The sequence below is a fragment of the Clupea harengus genome, chromosome 12 (assembly GCF_900700415.2).
Source record: "Clupea harengus chromosome 12, Ch_v2.0.2, whole genome shotgun sequence".
Classification (NCBI taxonomy): domain Eukaryota; kingdom Metazoa; phylum Chordata; class Actinopteri; order Clupeiformes; family Clupeidae; genus Clupea; species Clupea harengus.
Genome location: NC_045163.1, coordinates 17715439 through 17740489, shown reverse-complemented (window position 1 = coordinate 17740489; position 25051 = coordinate 17715439). Strand labels below are relative to the sequence as shown.

At 45.6% G+C, this 25051-nt stretch overlaps 2 protein-coding genes across 9 annotated transcripts in view; both read left to right on the top strand.

Moving 5' to 3' along the window:
* The window catches only part of LOC105902629 (tetratricopeptide repeat protein 28-like), a 49662-nt gene extending 40066 nt beyond the window's left edge, over positions 1 to 9596 (top strand). For 2 of the 4 annotated variants that reach the window (XM_031578042.2, XM_031578044.2), the window contains exons 18-25: positions 294 to 541; positions 1176 to 1300; positions 1670 to 1901; positions 2250 to 2326; positions 3732 to 3755; positions 4094 to 4223; positions 4914 to 5021; positions 7863 to 9596. In XM_031578042.2, coding sequence (XP_031433902.1) covers positions 294 to 541; positions 1176 to 1300; positions 1670 to 1901; positions 2250 to 2326; positions 3732 to 3755; positions 4094 to 4223; positions 4914 to 5021; positions 7863 to 9265 — 2347 coding nt within the window. In that variant the 3' untranslated portion in view covers positions 9266 to 9596. The remainder of the gene's footprint in view (positions 1 to 293; positions 542 to 1175; positions 1301 to 1669; positions 1902 to 2249; positions 2327 to 3731; positions 3756 to 4093; positions 4224 to 4913; positions 5022 to 7862) is intronic. The other 2 variants (XM_042709340.1, XM_031578043.2) reach the window with 1 other exon arrangement.
* Positions 9597 to 10193: 597 nt separating this feature from the next.
* Positions 10194 to 24381, top strand: pitpnb (phosphatidylinositol transfer protein, beta). 5 transcript variants are annotated; one of them, XM_031578057.1, is made up of 12 exons: positions 10194 to 10275; positions 12506 to 12536; positions 12967 to 13112; positions 13772 to 13863; positions 14091 to 14098; positions 15184 to 15258; positions 15629 to 15712; positions 19267 to 19344; positions 19578 to 19688; positions 21213 to 21335; positions 21486 to 21558; positions 22741 to 24381. In XM_031578057.1, exons 1-11 carry the CDS (start codon positions 10256 to 10258, stop codon positions 21534 to 21536), a joined length of 819 nt encoding a protein of 272 aa, XP_031433917.1. In that variant the 5' UTR covers positions 10194 to 10255; the 3' UTR covers positions 21537 to 21558; positions 22741 to 24381. The 5 variants fall into 5 exon arrangements, with proteins under 5 accessions (XP_031433917.1, XP_031433919.1, XP_012685735.1 ...); XM_031578059.1 differs by having other exon boundaries at positions 21486 to 21562; XM_012830281.2 differs by having other exon boundaries at positions 21486 to 21567.
* Positions 24382 to 25051: the final 670 nt, after the last annotated feature.

Below are 25051 nucleotides of genomic sequence, written 5' to 3'. Positions count from 1 at the left end.
GTGTTCATGTTTGCATGTACTTACTGTGGATGAGTCTGTGTGTGAGCAAGTGTGTGTGTGTGTGTATGTGAGTTTGTGTGTACTGACTGTGTATGAATGTATTAATGAGTTTGTATATACATATATGAGTGTGTGAGTGAGTGAGTCTGTGTTTGTGAGTGTGTTTGGGTGTACTGACTGTGTGGGAGTGTGTTTATGTGTGAATGTTTACTGTGGGTATGTGTGTAATTGTGTGTGAGTGTGTCTGTGTGTGTTTGTGTGTGTACTGACCGCGCGTGTGTGTTTGTGTACAGCTCATATCAGGAGTCGGTCAGTAAGGTGACATCGGACGGCATGGTGGGTCTGACTCGAGCGTTTCTCGCTGCGGGGGCTCAGTGTGTGTGTGTGTCACTGTGGCCGGTGCCTGTGGCTGCCTCCAAGCTCTTCACACACACCTTCTACTCGTCACTGCTGGCCGGAGCCAGAGCCAGCGCCGCCCTAGTGGACGCCATGAGGAGCGTCCAGAGCAGCAAGCAGTTCTCCCACCCCTCCAACTGGGCAGGTACTCCTCCATCTCAATCACTCCATCCCTCTCTCATTCTGTCATTATCACTCTGTCACAGATATCCTACCCCTCCATCTCGGCAGGGACCCTCCACACTCATCCACCACTATCACTATCACTCTCTCATTCTTTGACAATCACCCCATTCCCTCACCCCTGAGGGGTTCTCTCACCCCTCCAGCTGGCAGGATACACTACACACTCATCGACCACTATCACTCTATCACTCCATAACTGTTCCACCACCCCCGCAACTGGGCAGGTATGCTTTACACTCATCCGTCACTATGCCTCTATCCCTCCATCAATGTGCACCCACAGCTACAGAGACAGGCACACACGCCACTCACAATCACCCCATCAGAATCTCTCACTCCTGCACACTCTCACATTTTCACTCTCTCACTGTTCTCACACACTTCCAACCTGGCAAGTATGCCACACACCTCTCTATCCCTCTTTCATTCTGTCACTCCATCTGTCCACCCCTCTCCTTTTGTCTATTATCAGTCCATTTCTTTCCTCCCCTCTCCTTCCGTGTTTGTGTGAGCGATTGAGAGAAAGAGAGAAAGAGCAAGTGTGTGTTTATGTGTGTGTTTGTGTTTTTTAATGAGACCTCATGTGTTTCCAGGCTTCATGCTGATTGGCAGTGACGTGAAATTGAACAGTGCCTCCTCTCTCATTGGTCAAGCCCTAGCAGAGATCCTGCAATACCCAGACAAGGCCCGCGACGCTCTTAGGGTGTTACTGCACCTGGTGAGACTACAGCTGTCTGTGTGTATGTGTGGGGGTGTTTGTGTGTTTGTGTATATGTGTGTGTGGGTGTGCGTGTGTTTGTATGCACATGTACACATGTGTGTATTTGTGTCTGCACGTGTTTGTTTGCCTAATACAGTTTCACATCTTTTAAGATCAGCTTAAGATCATTTGGTGTGTGCTTCTGAAATGCTCTGAAGTTCTCATGTGTGTTCCGTGTTTCTGTACAGACTGCTGTCATTCTTTAGTGTGTTCTGTACACGTGCAAAGTGTTCTGTCATGCTGTAGAGAGATCCGGTCTTCGGCGCAGAGATCATCCATGAGTTCAGTTGGTAGTTAAGCTCAGAAGATTCGTGTTCTACCCCTCAGGTGGAGAAATCTCTGCAGCGGATCCAAAACAGCCAGCGGAACTCCATGTACACATCCCAGCAGAGCGTGGAGAACAAAGTGGGTGGGGTTCCAGGCTGGCAGAACCTGCTAATGGCCGTGGGGTTCCGCCTGGACCTGCCCGGAACCGGACTTCCTGCCGCAGTTTTCTTCCCCACTGCCGACCCAGGAGAGAGGCTGCAACAGTGCAGTGCCACACTGCAGTCACTACTGGGTACTACACACACACACACACACACACACACTTACTCAAGCAACAAGGGCCTATATTTATATCCGTACATGTTCAAACACATACACACACACCACATACATTTACCAACATACGTACACACAGTTGACATCGCTAGTGTGTGAAAAAGCTCTCCTCTCCCCTTCCTGACTCTTACACAAACTCCATAGGAAATGAAAAATGTTTCCATTGCTTTCAATATTTATTTTTCTATTGATCTTCTATTTTTACCTCACTTTTATGTCGCTTTGGACAAAAGCATCTGCTAAATGACTAAATGTAAATGTCACTTAAATGTAAATGTAAATGTGTGTGTGTGTGTCTGTCAAGGTCTGCCCCATCCTGCACTTCAGGCCCTCTGCAAACTCATCACCATCTCAGAAGCAGGAGAACAGCTCATCAGCAGGGTATGAAGCTTTCTTTCTTTCTCTCTCTATCGCTCTCTCTCTGTATCTCTATCTCTCTCTCGCCCTCCTTATCACTCTCTCACACTGTCTCTCTCTCTCTCACACACACACAAACACACACACACACACACACACACACAGGGCCATATCTACTAATATTCTGTGATGTTAAAAAACATTTTGCCATTCAAAAGTGATGGTGTGGAATTGCTGCCTCTCTTGTGTACATACTACCCCAAACACTCTAACACTATGGCACTATGGCACTGCATGTGGGGGACTCATTGAGCTTGAAGCATGTTGTTTAAGTGTAGAGAGGATTCTATGGCGTCAGTTTAGTGCCAAAACTCACACATGCGAGGAAACGTCTATTCGAGTGAATTTCAGGTTTTCGCAAGCGTGAATTTCTTCTGCGCACTCAATTTTAGCAGCCGCGAGAGGAAATTCAACAACTGCGAGCGCAGAAACTGACATACTCTCTCGCGAAAACTTGGTCTGCTCGCTCGAATTTATCATACGCTCTCGCGAAAACTTAAACATTGAAGTCAACTTTGAAAACTCAGCAGCAAGAGCTTGCTTCAACAGTTAGCAAGCAAAGGCTTCTTGCTAGCGCAGGAATCTAAAGCAGCGACTATGTCACGAGAACTGACTCTTTTTCCAGGAATAAATAAAGTGATCGTGGGTCAAATGCTACAATCACCACTAGTATTTATTCAAAACGTGTTTAATGGGTACCGTTACTTCGGTTCGTCATTAAATATCAGTCTTCACCATACAAAGACATATGTCGCTACTTAACGGAGTTTGGTAAACGGTTGTCGTGAATATGACTCTCCTGCTGTCAAAGCAAGACCAATCAGAAAAGAGCCCGTCTTCCTTTGGTTCCCGCCCACACACTGCCAAAACCGCCCACACACTGCCAAAAGTCATACTTTCGAGCGAGCAGATAAAGTTTTCGCGAGAGAGTATGTCAGTTTCTGCGCTCGCAGTTGTTGAATTTCCTCTCGCGGCTGCTAAAATTGAGTGCGCAGAAGAAATTCACGCTTGCGAAAACCTGAAATTCACTCGAATAGACGTTTCCTCGCATGTGTGAGTTTTGGCACTAAACTGACGCCATAGGATTCCACTACAACTAACCCCTCCCCTGCCCTGTGCTTTCCTCCCTCCCTCTCCCCTCACTCTCCTCCCCTGTGCCGTCCTCTCCTCCCCTGTGCTGTCCTCCCTCCCTCCCACTCTTCCGCTGTGCTCTCCTCTCCTCCCCTCTCCTCTCCTCTCCTCCCCTGTGCTCTCTTTACCTCCCTCTCCTCTCCTCTCCTTCCCTGTGCTCTCCTCCCTCCCTCCCACTCCTCCCCTGTGCTCCCCTCTCCTCTCCTCTCCTCTCTATTCTCCATACTACTCACTAAAGGCTGCTAAGACTGTGGTGGTCATGGTAAGTCTGCTAACTGCTAACCTTGTGAAACACACATGCATGTATGAGGCTTTATGGTGTGTGTGTGTGTGTGTGTGTGTGTGTGTGTGTGTGTGTGTGTGTGTGTGTTTGTGTACAGCTTGTTTAGTTTCCTGTGTGTTGCTCAATCTAGCCTCTGGTTGTATTTGAGTGTGAGAGTGTGATTGTCTTTGTGTATTTGTCTGTGTGTGTGTGTGTGTGTGCTTCTGTATGTGTGTGTGTTTGTATGTGTGCATGCATGTACGGTATAGCAGCATGTGTGTCTGTCTATTTGTGTGTGTGTCTGTGTGTCTGTGTGACAGTGCCTCTGCTGTGTGTAGCTCCATCAGGTGCTGGTGCAGCTGCAGAGTGTGGAGAGGGAGCAGGACTTCCCCCTCTCTCCCATCCAGACGTCCATCAGTGTCCTGCTCTGGAGGCTCCCTGGCTGCCACGAGTTCCTGGCCGCCCTGGGTGAGGAGGAACCCCTGATACACACACACACACACACACACACACACCAGGAGGAATCCCCAGCACATATACACACACACTTGGAGGAACCTCTTTACCATACATACACAAGCACTTGGAGGAACCTAAACACATGCACATACACACACCAAGAGGAACCCTCCCTAACACACACCAGGAGGAAACCCCTAACGCACATAAACACACACTGAAAGAAATTCCTGTAACACACACATACACACACTAGGAGGAAGCCCTCTAACAGACACACCGAGAGGAACCCTCCCTAACACACAAAGACACACATCAGGAGGAACCCAAACACACACACATACACACACCAGGAGGACCCCCGTAACACACACATACACAAACCAAGAGTAACACACACACATATACCACATTGTGAAACACATGAATACCAGGATGCATGAACTGCTGTATTTTATTGTTCTGGTACAGTGTTATGGTTTGTTTTGGTTATGGTATAATAGCATATAGAATACATACTAAATCTGAACCTGTGTTCTGTGGGGGTGAGATGTATTTCTCTCCCTCTCTCTCGCTAATTCTCCCTCTCTCTCTCTCTGTCTCTCTTTGTGTGTGTGTGTGTGTGTGTGTGTGTGTGTGTGTGGTGTCTGTTTGTGTGTGTGTGTGTGTGTGTGTGTGTGTGTGTGTGTGTGTGTGTAGGCTTTGACCTGTGTGAGGTTGGGCAGGAGGAAGTGGTGTTAAAGACAGGGAAGCAGGCCAGTCGCCGCATCTTGCACTTCGCACTGCAGGCACTACTTGCCTTGTTCGGTAAAACACACACACACAAATTTGTATACATACATTTAGTATATATATATATATATATAGACACACAAACTCTCTCGCACCACGCACTCACACACAGACTGTTAGGTGAAAATTCACCCACGCACACACAGTGCTTACGGAAAGTTTTCAGACCCTTTTTCCACATTTTGTTATGTTTCAGACTCAGTCTCAAGTCATTTATTTCTCATCAATATACACACAATACTTCACTATGATGAAGTGTTTTGTTAATTTGTTTAAAATAAAGGATTGAAATACAGTGGGGAAAATAAGTATTTGAACCCCTGCCGATTTCGCAAGTTTGACCACTTGCAAAGAAATGTGTGATCTATAATTGTAATAGTAGGTGTATTTTAACAGTGAGAAACAGAATATCAACAAAAAAATCCAGAAAACTGCATTTTATAACATTTATGACTTAATTTGCATTTGATGCAGAAAATAAGTATTTGAACCCCTAGCAAAACATGACTTAGTACTTGGTGGAATAACCCTTGTTGGCAAGCACAGGCGTCAGACTTTTCTTGTAGTTGGTCGCCAGGTTTACACACATCTCAGGAGGGATTTTGGTCCACTCCTCTTTGCAGATCCTCTCCAAATCCTTAAGGTTGCATTTTCAATGGGAGGGAATGAGGGAATGAGGTTCAAGCCCAATATTCCACGTTACATGGCCCCATCCATAGTCCCCTCGATGCAGTCGAGTCGTCCTGTACCCTTGGCAGAGAAACAGCCCCAAAGCATAATGTTTCCACCTCCATGCTTGACGGTGGGGATGGTGTCATATTCAGCATTCTTCCCCCTCCAAACGCGGCAAGTCGAGTTGATGCCAAAGAGCTTGATTTTGGTCTCATCTGACCACATCCTGTCTCCCAATCCTCCTTAGAATCATTTAAGTGTTCATTGGCAAACTTCAGACGGCCCTGTACATGTGCTTCCTTGAGCAGGGGGACCTTGCGAGTGCTGCAGTACTTCAAACCATTACGGCGTAGTGTGTTGCCAATGGTTTTCTTGGTGACTGTGGTCCCAGCTGCCTTGAGATCATTCACAAGCTCCCCCTGTGTAGTTCTGGGGTTATTCTGCACCTTTCGGATGATCACCGATACCGCACGAGGGGATATCTTGCATGGAGCCCCAGACCTATAGTGATTGACAGTTGTTTGGTGTTGCTTCCATTAACGAATAATTGCACCAATAGTTGTCTGCTTCTCACCAAGCTGCTTGCCGATGGTTTTGTAACCCATTCCAGCCATGTGCAGGTCTACAATCTTATCTCTGACGTCCTTGGTCAACTCTTTGGTCTTGCCCATGGTGGTGAGGTTGAAGGTGTGAAGTATGATTCTTTGGACAGGTTTCTTTTATACACGTCACCAGTTGAGATCAGGTGTACCTTGTTAGGCCTAATGAGGACTAATCTGTGTGCTTCTTGGGCACATAACTGGTCATTGGGAGCCAGAATTCTTGCTGTTTGCTTGGGGGTTTAAATACTTATTTTCTGCATCAAATACAAATAAAGTCATAAATGTTATAAAATGCAGTTTTCTGGATTTGTTTGTTGATATTCTATTTCTCACTGTTAAAATACACCTACCATTACAATTATAGATCACACATTTCTTTGCAAGTGGCCAAACTTGCGAAATCGGCAGGGGTTCAAATACTTATTTTCCCCACTGGTATCACATTTACACAAGTACTCGGACCCCTTTGACACTTGCAATTGGGCTCTGTTGCATCCTACTTCTATCAATGGTCCTTGAGATGCTTCTTCAACCTGGAGTCCACCTGTACCTATTTGAATTCATTGGACATAATTAGGAAAGACACAAGCCTGTATGTATAAGGTCTAACAGTTGGTTTACGCCAGAGTGAAAACCAAGCCAGAGAGAATTGAGAGAATTGTCCGTAGACCTGCGAGACAGGATTTTGTCAAGACACAGATCTGGGGAAGCATTGCAGCATTGCAGATGCCCAAGAGCACAGTAGCATCAGTCTGGACCTGAACCCAATAGAGCATCACTAGAGAGACCTGAAGCCCATCTAAGATGGTTGAGCTTGAACGATTCTGCCAAGGAGGATGGGAGATCATGTAAGATGATTCCCAAGAAGACCTGAGGCTGGCATTGCTGCCAAAGGGGCTTTAACCAAGTAATAAGTGAAGGGTCTGAATAGTTATGTAAATGAGTCATTTCAGTCTTTTATTTTTAATAAATCTTCAAAATATATTTAAAAAAAAATTCTTGTCATAATGGGGTATTGTGTGTAGATTGATGAGAAAAGAATGAATTCAATCCACTTTTAGATGAGTCTGAAACAAAACAAAATGTGGACAACTTGAAAGGGTGTAAAACCTTTCCACATGCACTGTATGTATTTCACACACCGCACAACCACACACACACACACACACACACACACACACACACGCACACACACACACACACAGACAGTCCTTACATCTTCATTTTCCTAGAAGCCAGGTAGTATCCATTAATGTGCATTAAGGTGCTGTTAATTAAAAAAAACAATCCATCCCCATGTTGTTCTTGAATCCATGCACAAATCTATAAATATTTATCCATAAATATTTCCTGAAAAGGGAATATAGTAACTTGTACTAATTCACTTTTCTCTTCTGTCCTCTCTCTACTGCCCTGCTTACTCCATCCTCTCCCCCCTCGCTTATGTACTCCTCTCCTCGCTTTCTCTTCTTTCCTCTCTTCCTCCCTTTCTGTCCTCTCTTCTCATCCCCCTCTCTCTCTCCTCCTCCTCCATCCCCCCCCCTTCTCATCTCCTCTCCCCTCTCCTCTCCTCCTTCTGTAGACTCCACAGAGCTTCCTAAGCGCTTGAGTCTGGACAGCTCGTCTTCTCTGGAGTCCCTGGCGTCGTCTCAATCCGTGTGCCCGCCGCTGCCCTTCTCCTCGGGCTGCCCGGACAGCCTGGCATCTGATGCCATCTCTCTGTACAGCCTCAGTTCAGTGGCGTCCTCCCTGAGCTTCCTCTCGCGACCAGATGGCCTCTCCCGTCAGGCGGGTATCCCGCGCAGCCGCTCATCTCCCACGGCGACAGTCCCCCAGGAGGAGTACGAGGGCTTCAGCATCATCAGCAGCGAGCCACTGGCGTTGGCGCAGCGCGGCACCCTGCCTCGGCCTGCCGGGCACCGGGCCGCACGCGGCGGGGGAATAGGAGGGGGTGGGGGTAGGGGTGGCCGCGCTCTTGGAGCTGGCGTGTCGTCAAGAGGCAGCGTCAGCACCCCCACGTCCCCCGTTAAAGCCCCCCCAAGCCCCAAGAAGCCGGGCAGCTCGGACACGGGCGAGTCGGACCAATCCAGCACGGAGACGGACAGCACCGTGCGCTCGCAGGAGGAGCGACCGCCACCTCTTGACCCGCAGGAGCTCGCACAAAAGATTCTAGAAGAGACCCAGAGCCACCTGATCGCAGTGGAGACGCTGCAGAGGACAGCAGGGGGCACTCCAGACACTCCCGTGCCGGCTGCAATGTCGGGGTTCCGCTCGTCGGAGACCAGCGCTTTCAGCCGGCCCACCAGCAGGGGGAGCCAGTCCGCGCCCTCCCCAAACCAGAACCCCAGACCCAAACCACCCTCCCGCACCTCGTCCCTGCAGAAAGCCAGCTCAGGCTACAACAGCCCCGCCACCTCAGACACCTCCCTCAAAGACAGCCAGGCCTCTCCCTCCCCTAACTTCAGGCTGAAATACCCCAGTTCCCCTTATAGTGGACACATCTCCAGTTCCCCTAGCAATGTCTCTCCCAGTTCAGGGCATCAGTCTCCTGGAGGCTCAGCCCCTTCCCCCGCCCTCTCTTACTCCTCAGGCTCCTCCCGCTCCAGCCCAGGCGACGTCCCCCTGGACCGCCTCAGATTGGCAGCCATCGATGAGAAGGTTCAGGCCATCCACAACCTGAAGACGTTTTGGGTCAGCGCTTCACAGCCGCCAATAGGGGGCCCTGTCCGCGCACTTAGAGGACGGTCCAAGATGAGCCCCGTTCAGAGGGACGTTCTGGGACTGCTACACCTCTCCCCCAGACACAAACCAGCCAATCAGACACAACAGGACACCAAAAACTCCTCCTCCACCAATGGCAAGCTCCACCCTCAGAAAGACACACCTTCCAGTGGTAGCCCCGCCCCTCAACCCACCAGACTGTCTTCTGGGAACGGATACAAGTTCTTGTCGCCAGGGCGATTCTTCCCCTCCTCAAAGTGCTGAGGCAGCCATCGCTTGGTGGTGTTGGACCAGTGAGAGCACCCCCCCTGTGGCCCTCTGCAGCTATAACACACAGCAGCACAGGCAGTTGGAGAGAGCTATCAGATAATCCCAAAACGGACCCCAGATAAGGCTCATATCCGGAACAGATCCGCTACATGGCCAGGTGTGCAGGGGGAAGGATTATGCCAGACAGGAGTGACACCCGCTGACTCTGTTTTTTGTTTGTTTGTTTTTTTAATATAATGACTTTTTATTGTTGTTATTATTAGATTGTAATTGTTATTACTGTTTTGTAAATTAAATCCACTGTTTTTGCAATCAGTGTTATACATTTTTATAAGTTAATGAAGCAAGCCATGCACAGACCGAAAGATGAAGCCTTTGGATATTTTTTGAAGTGGTGAAAAGGTACTCGATCTGACCTCAGTGTAGACTGTTTCTGGACCTGAGAATGGGTCCTACTGTTCAGCACTGTCTTTTTACCAAACAAACGTTACAAGTGTGGTCTCCCAAAAAGACATATCACTGTAAATTCCTAATAAAATTATCTCCATAAATGAATTCCTTTGCTTTGGCTCTTGTTTTCAGTGTATGAGAAGCCCTTTTCTAGATTAGTCACATCACTGGGATTTGTTATGAAGATCGTCCCATAATCATTAATGACTTCCTGAATGTTTTTTAAATAGCCAATACATCGAAATACATTCAGATTTGTAATAGACTTTCACAAGAATACACACTGTTTTATCGATTTAAAACGTTGAACCGCTATATAGGCTTAACTCATCATCATCCTCTGTCACCATCTCCAAAAATCAAATGACCAAGAACTGTAATTGTTCGAGGGAATCCCTGAAAACTGCGAGTTGAGATCGAGTGACGTATAGATCTGATAAGCCAATCACGGGGCATGGTGGGCGGAAGCGGTCTGTTGTTGATAATTGGCATGACGTCGGAATCTGCGCGCAGCCGCAGCCAGGCGAGGAGAAGATGGTGCACATCAAGGAATAGTAAGTTCAAGTAGTCCAAATATTATTTCTCTTAGCTGTTAGAACTGGTTGATTAATTATGAATCTGTGACATGAGACATGAAGGACATAAGGGCAATTTGAGTCTGCTTTGGCTCATGTGTTAGACGAGCACTCTGCAATCGGTTGATATGCAGGGCAAGAGATACCGGCTTGTCAGGCCACTGCTAGTTAGCTTAGCGGCTAACACTGCCGCTGGTTCATTGGAATACTATACAACGACCCAAGCTACAGCTAACCTCAGCGGTCTCAGTCGTAATGTATATCTGAATGGCTAAGCTTCTGCTTCTGTGTGAGCAAGATTAACGCAACTCCATCTGTCGAATAGATGCAGACAGTAGCATTGATTGAGACCTGATTTTGCAGCGATTCTTCACATAATGTCAGGCATCGAGCTATCAGACTATATCGGAATGTTGGCGTTGTGCGACGTTATCAGTGATCTGCATTATATCTGAGAACCAGCTACCTAGCTTGGATAACAGTCTTACCTGATTAAATCTCTGCAAGTGAATAATGAATTTAGAAATGCCACACATTTGTGAACCGTTATTCTAATCTTTAATAGGTCGTAGTTGTCAGAGGGACCTATTATAGATAACGGTGCACCATAGTTTCGGGTCAGGTCTTCAGCTTAATCCAGGTCAATAGGTGTTAGGTGTCTTCTAAGAAACTACGGTTTATGTCCGTATGGAAATTATGTCAACGTTAAATTACCGGTGTGTGTATCTAACGTTAGTTAAATTAAATCACTCTCTATACATCGCTAGTCTTAAACTCTCGCAACAGAGGTAGGCCAGTAGGTGAATAATGGGAACATCAACATTATAAGCACGCAGGGAACAACCTGTAACGTTGGGAGCAGGAGTTTGTGAGTGATGTTAACCATGATAAACGGTTAAGCTAATTATGCGCACTCCGCTCCCGTTAGCTGGTGGTTATATTTAGCCGGGCAGTGCTCAGTAAGGTCGCTCTCGTCCGCGGCTTACCTCGGCCTCACACGAATCAAGCGCCACGATGGCTTGACTTCGATGTAGTCGATCCCTTACCGTTATATTATAACCTGCTGTTATTGCTGACTTGAATTATGCTGCTGTCACCTGAGTCTTTTAGACATCAGTGCACGACATGCCGACCCGAGGAGCTGTTCGCACTTTAACTACCTGTGCAACAACCACATAGATGATTCTCTCAGCTCTGACTGGCCATTGAAATTAGCCCTGGCGCTCCTGTGCGTGAATGTGAGATTACCCTGTCGAGTCATCCTGTCCCTTCTCTCTCTCACACTGCCTTAAGGAGGTCATAAAGCAGGTCCATCATGCTCTCCACAGGTCTTAGTTCAGAGTTATGTCATACTCAACACTTCCCAGAAGACTCAACCCATTGATTCAGTCAGTTTCTCTAAAGTCTATAATGTCAGGGGGAAGCCACACAGGACACAGCTGCCTCTGTACGCTGACTGTGTGTGTGTGTGTGGTCTCAGTCAGCCCTCCAGTCTCCGTCTCAGTCTATTGTGGCTGCATGTGTAATGGGCTGGTTTGACAAGCCCACTGAAAGTGAGCCCATCTGAAGAAGCCTACAAAAGAAAAATGTGATTCACAGGTGACAGTGGTGCAGAGGTGACTGGTGACTGCACTGCTCAGGTGATCAACATAACCAAGTACTGTGGTGCTCAGGTGGTTGTAGGGCGCAGGTGTCCCTGATGCGCAGGTGTCTATGCTGCTCAGGTGTCTGTGATGTACAGGTGGCTCCTGGGGGCAGGTGTCTATGGTGCTCCGGTGTCTATGGTGCTCCGGTGTCTATGGTGCTCCGGTGTCTATGGTGCTCCGGTGTCTGCAGTGCTCAGGTGTCTGCAGTGCTCAGGTGTCTGCAGTGCTCAGGTGGCTGCAGTGCTCAGGTGGCTGCAGTGCTCAGGTGGCTGCACGCTCAGGTGGCTGCAGGGCACGGTGGCTGCAGGGCGCAGGTGTCTATGGTGCTCAGGTGGTTGCAGGGCGCAGTGTCTATGGTGCTCAGGTGTCCATGGTGCTCAGATATCTGTGATGGTCAGGTAGTTGTAGCATGCAGTGTGCGTGACATATTTTTCAATAACTCACCATGCTAATAAGAGAGGCAAAAGCTATATCCACATTTTCTTCTGTGGTCATAAAGAGATACTGTAATGTCTCTGTGCCTCCCCTCCCCTTTTCCTGCTCTCTCTCTTCTCTCTCCTCAGCCGTGTGGTAGTGCCATGCTCTGTGGAAGAGGTAAGAGTCAGACAGTTTCTATGTTTCATGTGTGATGTGTGTGATTGATGTGTTGTGTTTTGTCTTGTGTGTGTCGTGTATGATGAGTTTGAGCGTAATTGTCTGCAGTGTGTGAAGCATGGCTGTGTGTGTGATTGTAACTTTGTGTTTGTTACACTTGTTGTTGTTGTTGTTGATGATGTTTATTCCTATTAGTGTGTTGACTATGACTGTGGAAGATTTGTGTGAGTGTTTGGTTTGTTTGGAATTAGTGTGTGTGTGAATACCCCTATGTGTTGATGTGTGTGTGTGTGTGTGTGTGTGTGTGTGTGTGTGTGTGTGTGTGTGTGTATGTGTGTGTGTGTGTGTGTGTGTGTGTGTGTGTTGTATAAAATTCCTTTACACACAACCCTCCTTTTTAATGCCTATTTGTGTGTGTGTGTGGTTGCAGTACCAGGTGGGCCAACTGTATTCTGTGGCAGAAGCCAGTAAGAATGAAACGGGAGGAGGAGAGGGCATCGAGGTGCTGACCAACGAACCCTACGAGAAAGAGGGAGAGAAAGGACAATACACGCACAAGATCTACCACCTCAAAAGGTACACACACACATAAATAATGGACCCTACGGAGAAAATGCCCAATACACACTATATCGGCCATCTCAAGAGGTTCACACACACACACACACACACACACACACACACACACATATGACTCAGTACAAATAAGGTCTGCTACCACAATGACTAACACACTACAAGGTATAAGGACAGCCGACATGCAAGTACAGGTACTCCACTTTAAGAGCTACACACTCAACAACTAATTTGAGAAGAGTGTAGCGGCAGTGGTACAGGAGGTAAAGAAGTCGTTTAGTAATCAGAAGGTTGCTAGTTCGATTCCCTGTCGAAGTGTCCTTGAGCAAGGCACTGAACCCCTAATTGCTCCTGATGTGCAGTGTGCCATCAGTGTAAATGTAAAAATGTGTATACATTGTAAGTCGCACATATGTAAGTCGCTTTGGATAAAAGCGTCTGCTAAATGACTAAATGTAAATGTAAATGTAGAGTATGTCCAGTATGCATACACACAGACACACACACACACACACACACACACACACTTGTAGAGGTACACGTACACATGTATATATTCAAATAATTCAAAATCATTGATTAAAAGAAAGACTGTACAGCTAACATTCTTGACAGGGGTTGTTTTGATGCTTAATATGTGTGTGTGTTTGTGTGTCCAGTAAAGTCCCAGGGTTTGTGAAGATGATTGCACCTGAAGGAGCCTTGGTGTTCCACGAGAAAGCTTGGAATGCCTATCCCTTCTGCCGAACCAGTGAGCACACACACACACACACACACACACACACACACACACAGATACACACACACACAGATACACACACACACACACACAGACACACACACACAGACACACAGACATCACTGTATTTGAATGGTGGGAAACTTGGCAGACAAACTAATGAGTTTTTTTTTCTTTCTTTTTTTTTTTTCCTTTCTTTTTTTTTTTTCCTTTTTGGCACGTGCTCTCCATATGTGCAGTAATCACAGTGAGTATAACTGTGCAAGTGTGTGTAGTAGTATGTCTGCTTTGTGTGTGTGTGTGTATATTTTATACATATATACTGTATATATATGTGTGTGTGTGTACATATGTGTATATGTGTGAGCAAGACACTGAACCCCTATTTGCTCCTGATGTGCAGTGTGCCATCAGTGTAAATGTAAAAAAAAAAAAATTAAAATGTGTATACATCCTTGTAAGTCGCTTTGGATAAAAGCGTCTGCTAAATGTAATGTGTGATGCATCTACATGTATACTGTGGTGGTGTGCTTTGAAACATCCATAAAAGTTTCATCAAAGATGAATTCAGGCTTACCTGGGGGGAAAAGTACCTGTATACTCCACATTAACCCTGAAGAAAGTAGTGTTGTTGGTTAAGGGGCATTTAGATGATGGATGACAAATCACTGACGCCAATTCATTTCCAGTTAGATCTGGTGACGGACGGTAGTTGACGCTGGTCGACAGCCATTGCATGTCAAATTTCTGCTCCTGTCCATGTATTGGGGCCAAGCTGTGCCACCGCGGAGTTCAGCAGAGCTCAACATTTCTGTTGTGCTGCAGATTTGCTGCACATATCATCCAGTCAAAGTGATTTTAACCTTAACAAAAACCAGCTAGAAATAGGTAGCAATAAAATAATAGTGAATTGTGAATCAATGCATAGGCATTTTCTCATTTCTTTTCATTTTTGATAAAGGGTGACCTGCTCAGAACTCAGTTGTCTACATGGTGACTATGACAACCATGCTGCAACAACTGCTACTACCAGATTAGGCTTGCGGGTGATTTCTGGCTGTTTTCATCCACCGTCTAAAGCCCCCCTTAGTCAGATTCAGATCCACCCTGCAGTGAGGGGGAACTGTTTGCCTGTGTTGGGAGACCAGTCAGAGAGGAAACCATCTAGTGATGGTGATGTGCATCCTTTGTGGAAAAAGGATCCCATGATCAGATACTTTTTGTAATGTATTGACATTGTCCCCATGATCCGATGCTTATTGTAATGTATTGACATTGTCCCTACGATTTATAGTGATATAACCCAGTTTGTTCTCTTTCTGATCCGGCTAGAATGAGTACATGAAGGATGACTTCATGATAAAGATCGAAACGTGGCACAAACCTGACATGGGAGGCCAAGAGAATGTAAGAAAAGTGTGTGTGTGTGTGTGTGTGTGTGTGTGTGTGTGTGTGTGTGTGTGTGTGTGTGTGTGTGTGTGTGTGCGTGTTCTCTCTGTCTGTTTCTCTGTTCCGTTACATGTGACAGACACAGACACACACACAACAACTCCAGTAGATAACAAGCCACACCTCACTCTCTATCTTTCTTTCATCCTCTCACTCTCTTTCTATCTGTCTGTCTGTTTGACTTTCTCTCTGTCTTCCTGTGTGTTTATGGTGATGAGAACTGTTCTTTTGGTGTATGCATGTTTTCTGTGTGTGTGTGTGTGTAGAGAGGGAGAGGGACACAGACTGTGTGAGTGCTTTTGTAATTGTCTATGATCTCTACACACAGATTCATCAGCTGGACGCAGAGACGTGGAAGACTGTAGATGTGGTGCTCATTGACATTGCAGACAAAACACAAGTAGAAGCTGCGGTGAGTCAACACCATTTCTCTCACCTTTGCCCCCTACCCGATCACCAATACCCCATTATGTCTACCCTAACACTCTTCCCTGACATCTACCCTATCACCTCTAGCATCTACCCTCTCTACCTTCACCTATCTCCCCTGATGTCGCACATCTGACCTCTACCCTATGACCTCTAGCATCTACCCTCTATACCTTCACCTATCTCCCCTGATGTCTCACCTCTGACCTCTACCCTCTGACCTCTACCCTCTCACCCTTCATCTCACAACCCTCACCTCTAGTATATGACCTCCACCCTATCACCTTTAACCTCTCCCCTCCTCACCTATCACCTCTCACCTATGACCTCTGGTGGCAAACACAGCATGCTCTGGTGGTGGATTAGTCTGACTGGGTGTCCTGCATGTACCCTTTTACAGTGGCAAAGTGTTTTTGTTGATATAACACATTTGATGGGTAAATGGCATAGTCTTGATTGAATCACTTGTCATTAATTGCATACGCCCACAGGCACTGAGACGTAACCTTGTCCTCTACTTTCCGTGAGTGTGTTTGTGTGTTTCAGAGCTGAGGTTAATCTCAGCTTTAAGATGTAACACACCAGAAGTTTACAGGTGTGAGGATCGCACCATCAACAGTGCAGAAGTTTTTTGTCTGTGCTGACTGCGTGTGTCAGATAAAACATGCATGCATCATAGCGCCTCAAGTAAATGGTAAATGAACGGCATTTATAAAGCGCTTCTCTACTCGTAGAGCACTCAAAGAGCTTTACCGATGAATGCCTCAGACATCTACCCATTCTTACACCGATGGCGGAGGCTACTATCTAAGGTGCCAACCTGTCCATTGGGAGCGGTTAGGGGTTCAGTGTCTTGCACAAGGACACTCTGACACTTGGTGAGGAGGAGTCTGGATCGAACTAGCATCCTTCCGATTGCTGAACGACTCCCCTACCTCCTGAACCACTAGGATATTAGTATCCTCAAAACGGCAGTCTCCTCTTCAACAGTAAGAGAGCGACTCTGGCCCTCTAGGCAGAGTTTCCATGAAAAAGCTATGTCTGAGCTAATGATTAAAATGGGCACAAAAACTGGATGGAGTATGATTGGATAAAACGGGTTATGGACAGACACTGGGTGGAGTATGATTGGATAAAACGGGTTATGGACAGACACTGGGTGGAGTATGATTGGATAAAACGGGTTATGGACAGACACTGGGTGGAGTATGATTGGATAAAACGGGTTATGGACAGACACTGGGTGGAGTATGATTGGATAAAACGGGTTATGGACAGACACTGGATGGAGTATGATTGGATAAAACGGGTTATGGACAGACACTGGGTGGAGTATGATTGGATAAAACGGGTTATGGACAGACACTGGATGGAGTATGATTGGATAAAACGGGTTATGGACAGACACTGTGTGGAGTATGATTGGATAAAACGGGTTATGGACAGACACTGGATGGAGTATGATTGGATAAAACGGGTTATGGACAGACACTGTGTGGAGTATGATTGGATAAAACGGGTTATGGACAGACAAATGTATGTTTGAGGTGTTTGGTTGTTCTTTGGAGAAGAACATTTCTGGGAAAAATGCTGTAGGAGTGCTTGATGGCAAGCATGTAGAGGAAATATGATTGCCTGGGATTGCTTTGGTGCTGATAAAGTGGAAAATCCTCAACAAGTAGGTATGTTGCTCTATTTTCCAATGCTATGGCGTGCGCTGTGAATGGTGCAGTGTCATCGTACAGCAGAACAATGACCCAAAGCACTGCTCCAGAATATAGTATGCTATACCTGTTTTAGTGAAGACACAGTCAGCTGGTATTCCGGCTGTAATGGATTGGTAAGCGCAGTCATAGGATCTCAGCCCTGTTGAGCTGTAGTAGGATCAGCTGGACTGCGTGGTCCAAAAACGTGCTCGCTGAGCCAAACTTACTTACGGGGGGTTCTTGAGGGAGCATCCTACAAATTACCTCATCAAGATGACTAGTTTGCAAAAAGTCTGTAGATCTGTCATTGTGGCCAAGGGAAGAGTCTCTGTTAAAATTGTTACTGTCAGCAGAAATGATTATTTCTAACCTGGTCAGTTTTCTATGTTATATGTGATATTTCCTGAGAAATTACAAACTTTTTAATGGTTGTGCTATCGTGTGTGTGTGTGTGTGTATGTGTGTGATGCTGATGATTATGTTGTAACCTGTAGGTGACTGTGTGGAGGCTGTAAGTCTCTGATCTCACGTCTGTAAATGCTGGTTTGATTCAGTGTCATGTGTCAAACTGTAGCGTTGAGGTGTCCTGTGTGTGTGTGTGTGTGTGTGTGTGTAATTGGATCAGTGCTTTAGCAGGGTCAATCCTCTGGCCATCTGTTCCAGGAACTCCACTTTGACAGATTAAAGGTAGTCATGGTGTGTTTGTCTGTGGGAGTGTTCACTTTACTTAACTTTGGTGGTATGTGTGTGAGCGTGGTTTGAGACGTGAGATTGACAAGCGTTGGCTGTCAATGGGTGGTCAGTGGCATCCGGCTGTTGAAAACACACACACACACACACACACACACACACACACACACACACACACACACACACACACACACACACAGGTTTGTTCTAGCGTCTATGGTATATGGGGAAATTTGAGACCGAGACAGACATCAGAACATCAAGGTAGATGAGTACAAGCAGCGCAACATTAATTATTTAGATTTAGATTTAGCTAAGTCAGTTACCCCTCTCTCCATCTCTATTCAATAGTAGCGGCTATCGGTCTGTGTGCAGGACTATAAGCTTGTTTAAAGGTGCAATTTGTAAGAGTTTAAGTTTAAAAAGCTCAAAAATGTACTAGAAATGGCAACAATGTGAAGAAATAACACTTTTTTGATGAAATGTCAAAAACGCCTATGCAATGTCTTGCCCGGATATCTGCTAAACTTAGCATGCTAACCAGCCAGATCCGCTCCATCCTCTCTTATAATACCACTTTGTACCTCAAGAGGCGCTAGCGAGTCACTGTAGTGAAAAACAGCAAAGCAAAGGAAGGGTGCCATCACGGGCATAAGCCCAAGCTGTCAGGATTGTGTTTGTTAATGGATGAATGGAGAAATACTCTATTTTAGACGTGTATCGGATTGAATTAACGAAGGGACCCAGGTTAACATGGCTATCTGTTGTAAGTATCAACAATGAAGCTCAGTAGCAAGCCCTACTTTGTTATACTGTCAACTAGTTTAGAAGCTTGAATGCTTAAATGACGATCTACAGAGGTCTATTTGCCTCGACTAAGTTAATGTAACATACAAGTATCAATGGATGTTGATGACACTAATGGTTTCAATCGTATATAAATGTTTTCATGGTCCATGTAGCCTTCAGCCTCTCCCACCTCGGCCAAATGTTTTGTTTACTTCTTTGAAGGGAGAGGAGGTAGGGCTGTACAAACGTAGTAATACACTGCCCCATATCTGCTTGGAGTGGAAATCATTTAGTTCAATAGGCTTACATATAGCCCTTTTCAACATAGTTGATTATGATGATCTGTGTGCAGGACTACAAGCCCCATGAGGACCCAGCCCTCTTCCACTCCAAAAAGACAGGCAGAGGGCCCCTGGGCCCAGAATGGAAGGTGAGCAGATTGTATTCACCTGAAGGATGCATGCACACATACACACTCTCTCATATATATATGTGTGTATACATATATATATATATGTATACACACACACACACAAAAAGTGTAATTCATACACACAGGCACTTACATACACATAACATTTTGACACACACACTCAAACACGCATTGATATGCATACTGATGGCACAGTGTGTGTGATGACTTTGTGGTGTGTGTTTGTGTAGGAAGAGCTCGAGTCCAAGCCTGAGCGCCCACGGATGTGTGCTTACAAACTGGTCACAGTCAAGTTCAAGTGGTGGGGTCTTCAGAGCAAGATCGAGAACTTCATCCATAAGGTAATGACAACTACACAGGCTGTCTGTTTGACAAAACGTCCTCTCTTGCTTGCACATGCGCACACACACACACACACACACACACACACACACACACACACACACACGAATTTGCTAAAACATTAGGACCTCTCACAGATGAAGAGAATAGCATTGACTAGCTCATAGCAGCAACTTGCGATATATGAAGTGAACAGTCAATTCTCGTAGTCAATTGGCTGGATTTGGGAGAAACAGGCAGGTGTAAAAGCCCGAGCAAGACATGACAAATTGAGTGTGTTGTGACTTCATGCTGCATGGTCTATGTTTTGTATTGTGTTTTGATGTTACTTGTGTATGTTTTGAATTGTGTGTTTATTCTGTATGTGAATGTTTTCTTTTGTGTGTCAGTGTTGGAAATTCTCTTTTTCTAAATTCTACCGGACTAATTTTTTTCCCCCCCAGCCACCATTTTGTAATCGCACTTTTGTGTGTAACTAACCTTTTGTGTAATGTTTGTCTTTATTTAAAAAACAACTAATACACATTTTTACCATAAAAGGTATTCATTTATTATTTTTTCACTGATTCATGGTCATTCATTTTTATTTATCTCTCCCACACACACACACATCCATCCACATACACAATTAAAATGCACAAAAACAAAATAGTGACAACCAAACAGCAGTGCACTGTACTCATATTTTTCACCAGCCACCATTTGATCACACTTTTGTGTGTTACTAACTTTTCTACAAACATTTTCTTGCTTAAAAAGAAATGAATACACTTTTCTCATAAAAAATATGAATTTGATATTTATTCACTTATGGTTATACATTTTCTTTTCTCGCCCTCGCACCACACACTCTTCAAATGCACAGAAACAGAACTTTAACAGTATTTTAACATCAAAGTTGGAACAAACTCTCACAATCTCACACACATACCTCTCTCCCTCCCTTGCTTCAAAATACATTCCCCTTAGAATCTGAATCAGATTCTGTTTTCTCTGGAGCCGACTTGCATGATGCAGACCACCTCCTTGAGGCGTTGTGGTCCTTGATGGCCTCCCATTTAAAAAATGTGGTGCCCACAATAAAGCTTCTTGCCGACAGTGGGGTGCAAAACACTGACTATCCTACTCTCATCGAAAACTAGCCATTTAACCTTTTAACTTTTAGTTTGTGAACCCGAGTCGTCTACTCTTGAGTAGGCCTACTGACATCAGCCACTCTCTTTACACTCGCAATGGAATTTCACATCCAATCAAATTGGTGGTCAGTCGCCCGAACTTCACTCTGATTGGTCAAGATGCAGTCATGTTTTATATTTTGTGTTGATGGTGTTTTGTGTTTGTGTGTGTGTGTGTGTGGGGGGGGGGGGGGGGGGGGGTTATATATTCGTGATGATTATGTGTGTGTGTGTGTGTGTGTGTTTTATATTTTGTGTTGATGGTGTTTTTTTATATTGTTTTTGTGTGTGTGTGTGTGTGTTTTATATTTTGTGTTGATGGTGTTTTTTTATATTGTTTCCCCTCAGCAAGAGAAGAGGATCTTCACTAACTTCCATCGTCAGCTGTTCTGCTGGATCGACAACTGGCATGGGCTCACTATGGCCGACATCAGGAGGATGGAGGACGAGACACAGAGGGAGCTGGAGGAGGTAGAGGGAGTCAGACATGGACTACTCCACCCCCTGTAGCAGTCTTAGACATTAGCCAGGATGTAGTTGTAGCTTGTAGCATGACCTGAGTATGTATATGTATGTGTGTGTGTGTGTGTGTGTGTGTGTGTGTGTGTCTTGTGGATTTAGATGCGACAGCAGGGCTCTGTACGTGGAACGACAGCATCAGCAGAGGAGTAGCGCCCCCCTGTGGCAACCACCGGCAGGTGCAGTAAGTCTGAGAGGTGCTCACTCGGCCCCTCTCCCCTTCTCTGCATGCTCCTTCTTTCAGCTCCGGTTTTTCACCTCCCTCACACACTCAACAGGGACTCAACTGACTCCTTCACACATCTACTCTTTTCAGTGTGTGTGTGTGTGTGACACCCAACTGCTCCTCATGCACATGTCTACTCTTTTCAGTTTGTGTGTGTGTGTGTGTGTGTGTGTGTGTGTGTGTGTGTGTGTGTGTGTACTGCCTCTCATCCAACAGTCTTTTCTTTCCAGTGTGGGTGTCGTTTTCTGCTGTGTTGCATGCAGTTATTCACTCACTCACTCTGTAATCTCTCCTGTGTTTGCTCACTTCACTCTTTCTGACTATTTGACTTCACTCATCTCCCATTTCATGTTGGACCTCAGTGGGATTCTGGGGCATGTATGTTTGTGTGCACACACATGGTTGGAGACTGTGGTAATTTATGAGATGTGGAAACTATTCTAATCTGTGTGTGTATGGAGATCATGCTGATCTCTGCTTGTGTGGATACTTTGTTAAACTGTGTGTGTGTGTGTGTGTGTGTGTGTGTGGACTGTATTAACTTGTGTGTGTGTGTGCGGAGACTGTACTAACTTGTGTGTGTGTGTGTGGAGACTGTACTAACTTGTGTGTGTGGAGACTGTACTAACTTGTGTGTGTGTGTGTGTGTGTGTGTGGAGACTGTACTAACTTGTGTGTGTGGAGACTATACTAACGTGTCTGTGTGGTGACTGTGCTAACCTGTGTGTGGAGACTGTACTAACTTTTGTTAACTGTTCTTTGAGTGTGTTTGGCGATTGCACTAACCTGTGTGTGTGTGTGTGTGTGTGTGTGTGTGTGTGTGTGTGTGTGTGTGTGTGTGTGTGTGTGTGTGTGTGTGTGTGTGTGTGTGTGTGTGTGTGTGTGTGTGTGTGTGTGTGTGTGTGGAGACTGTACCAAACTGTTTGTATGTGTTTGTGGAGACTGTACTAACCTGTGTGTGTGTGGAGACTACTAACCTGTGTGTGTGTGGAGACTGTACTAACCTGTGTGTGTGTGTGTGTGTGTGTGTGGAGACTAACCTGTGTGTAGAGACTACTAACCTGTGTGTGTGTGTGTGTTAAAATGGCGCTAACGTGTGCTAACCTTGCGTCCTCTGCCTGTTTGTCTCAGCTGAGGAAGTCGGGGCAGGTACGTGGAATGAGCGCAGCACATGAGCAGTAAGAGGGACGAAGAGCAAGAGTCCTACCATGACAACAAAGACTGAAGAGGAGAGGCTGGGCATTGGCATTGGTGTGTGTGTGTGCGTGCGCGTGTTTGCGCGCGTTTGTGTGTACGCGCGTTTGTGTGTGCGTGTGCGTGTGTGTGTGTGTGCGTGTGTGTGTGTGCGTGTGTGTGTGCGCTGGTTCCAGCTCCTGTAGTCCTGTCATTGTGCAGACCTTGCAAGGGTTGCCCCGTGAGTGTTATGCACTAGGAGTGATTTTAATGTATTTTAAAGAGAAATGTCTGATCAGCTAGATGACCACAGCACACATTTTTATTTGTTACTTTGCCATTTTTATTTCTTGTAATGCGATTCCTGAATGACATGTCATCATCTCTGTGCGTGAGATAGTTGGTGTCCAAGGCATTATTCTTGGAATCTCCCTATGGGCCGTGACCAGCTAGGTCCACCCCTGCAATGAGTTTAACATCTCAGCAACTGCGGGGATGCCTGTGTTTAGTGTGTGTATGTGTGTGTGTGTGTTAAGGGGGGTGAAGATTTCTGTGTTTCTTTTCTTTCCTCTTTCTCATGTATCCTGAAGAGGATATGTAGCACAGAATGCTTGTGTGTGGGGGGGGGGGGGGGTGGTGTTAAAATCATCTCCTAGGTAGGACGGGTGACGGGGGTGTTAATATTTAAATTATGTCCTAGTTGAGACGGGTCTGAGAGCTGTGAAGGTAGCAGCCAGTCCTCTCTCTTCATCTCCTACATTTCCTGACTCCCTCCCTCCCCTCTGCTAGAGTCATGTCCTCTGGTGTCCATTTCCCTGGTTGTGTTAGCTAGTTAGCGTGTTTAGGATGCTGAGCTGTGGCAGGTAGATAATGTTTGTTCGTTTGTTATGAATATATTTATTAACTGAATTGTAAATGCCATTCTCTGAGTTGGAAGGGATGCCGAGTGCGCATCTGGTAGTTTCTTACCACACATTTTCAGGACGCCTCAGTGAGAAGGGCTCGTTTGTGAGGTGACCTTTGACCTGTTCGGTTGTGAGGTCGTTTTACCCCTCACCATGTCTGTCTGGCGTGTGTGTGGGTATGCAAGTTTAATCCCACCACAATTCATCACACACCTTGTGTCAGGTCACCACACACGTCCAACTGGCACACAGGGACGCATCAGAGAGAGAGAGAGAGAGAGAGAGAGAGAGTGTGTGTGTGTGTGTGGGGGGGGGGTTCTCCCCCCCCCCCGTGGGTGCTCTCCTCCCCGTGGGTGCTCATGTGTAGCTGCACCAAATAAGACTGAAGACTTGTCTGTCTCAGGATGTCTGGATCACTTTTCTACACTGAATCCTTAGGCTAGGCTAGGAGGAACAAATAGGGCCAGCTGAGTCTGCTTTTTATTGTCTAATCATGATTGAGCACTTGCAAGATTTTTTAAAAACAGGATGTATTCAGATACCTTTTTCAGACTTATTCAAATTTCAGGGGGAATTAGTTGTGAATGTACAATGTTATGACTTTATGTTATTTTTATCGTAATGTATTTTGGCAGCTTTTGAGCTGTTACTGAAAGGTCTAGACAATGTTAATAAATTTCAAGATAAAAATTGATAAGCTGAGTTTGTGATGTTATTACATTTTTACAGAACTCTAAAATATAAAATTAGTTGCACACCCATTAGTTTGTTTATTCACGATTGGTATTCACGACACACACACACACACACACACACACACACACACACATGCCTGTACTATACTCAATCAGACCCTTGCCTCTGCTCAGAATGCGCACACTATCCCGCAATACTGATCATGTTCAATTAACATTGTACACTTAGACCTATATGTTAGCCAGCTAGCTCAGTTAAGAAAACTATGGTTATGTCAAAAGGGCTAATAAGGCAATAATGCAACGTTGCACAATTAGTCACTAATTATTTCACTATTTCACAGACTCATCCTCTCGCACCATTGGTCCTAGGCCTATCATTAAAGTAATAATGGTTGGATGACCTGATGATTTACTGTAGTCTTCCTTTGGCAACAATAGGTTAGCGCGTTAACAACGGCAATCAAATTAAAAAAAGAATTGTTCTAATTTATTGTTTTCTGTTTCTTCTACTTTAGTAAGTTCCTCCAGAGGTGCAGCTCAGTCAGAGGGCAAATTGGCGGTTACCCGGCCAGCTGTTCTGCACATAGAGGAGTTAACAATGTTTTCTGTATTGAGAGTTTCCTTTCCATTTTCTGAATTAGTTGGCCCTTTTCTAGGCCGGGACAC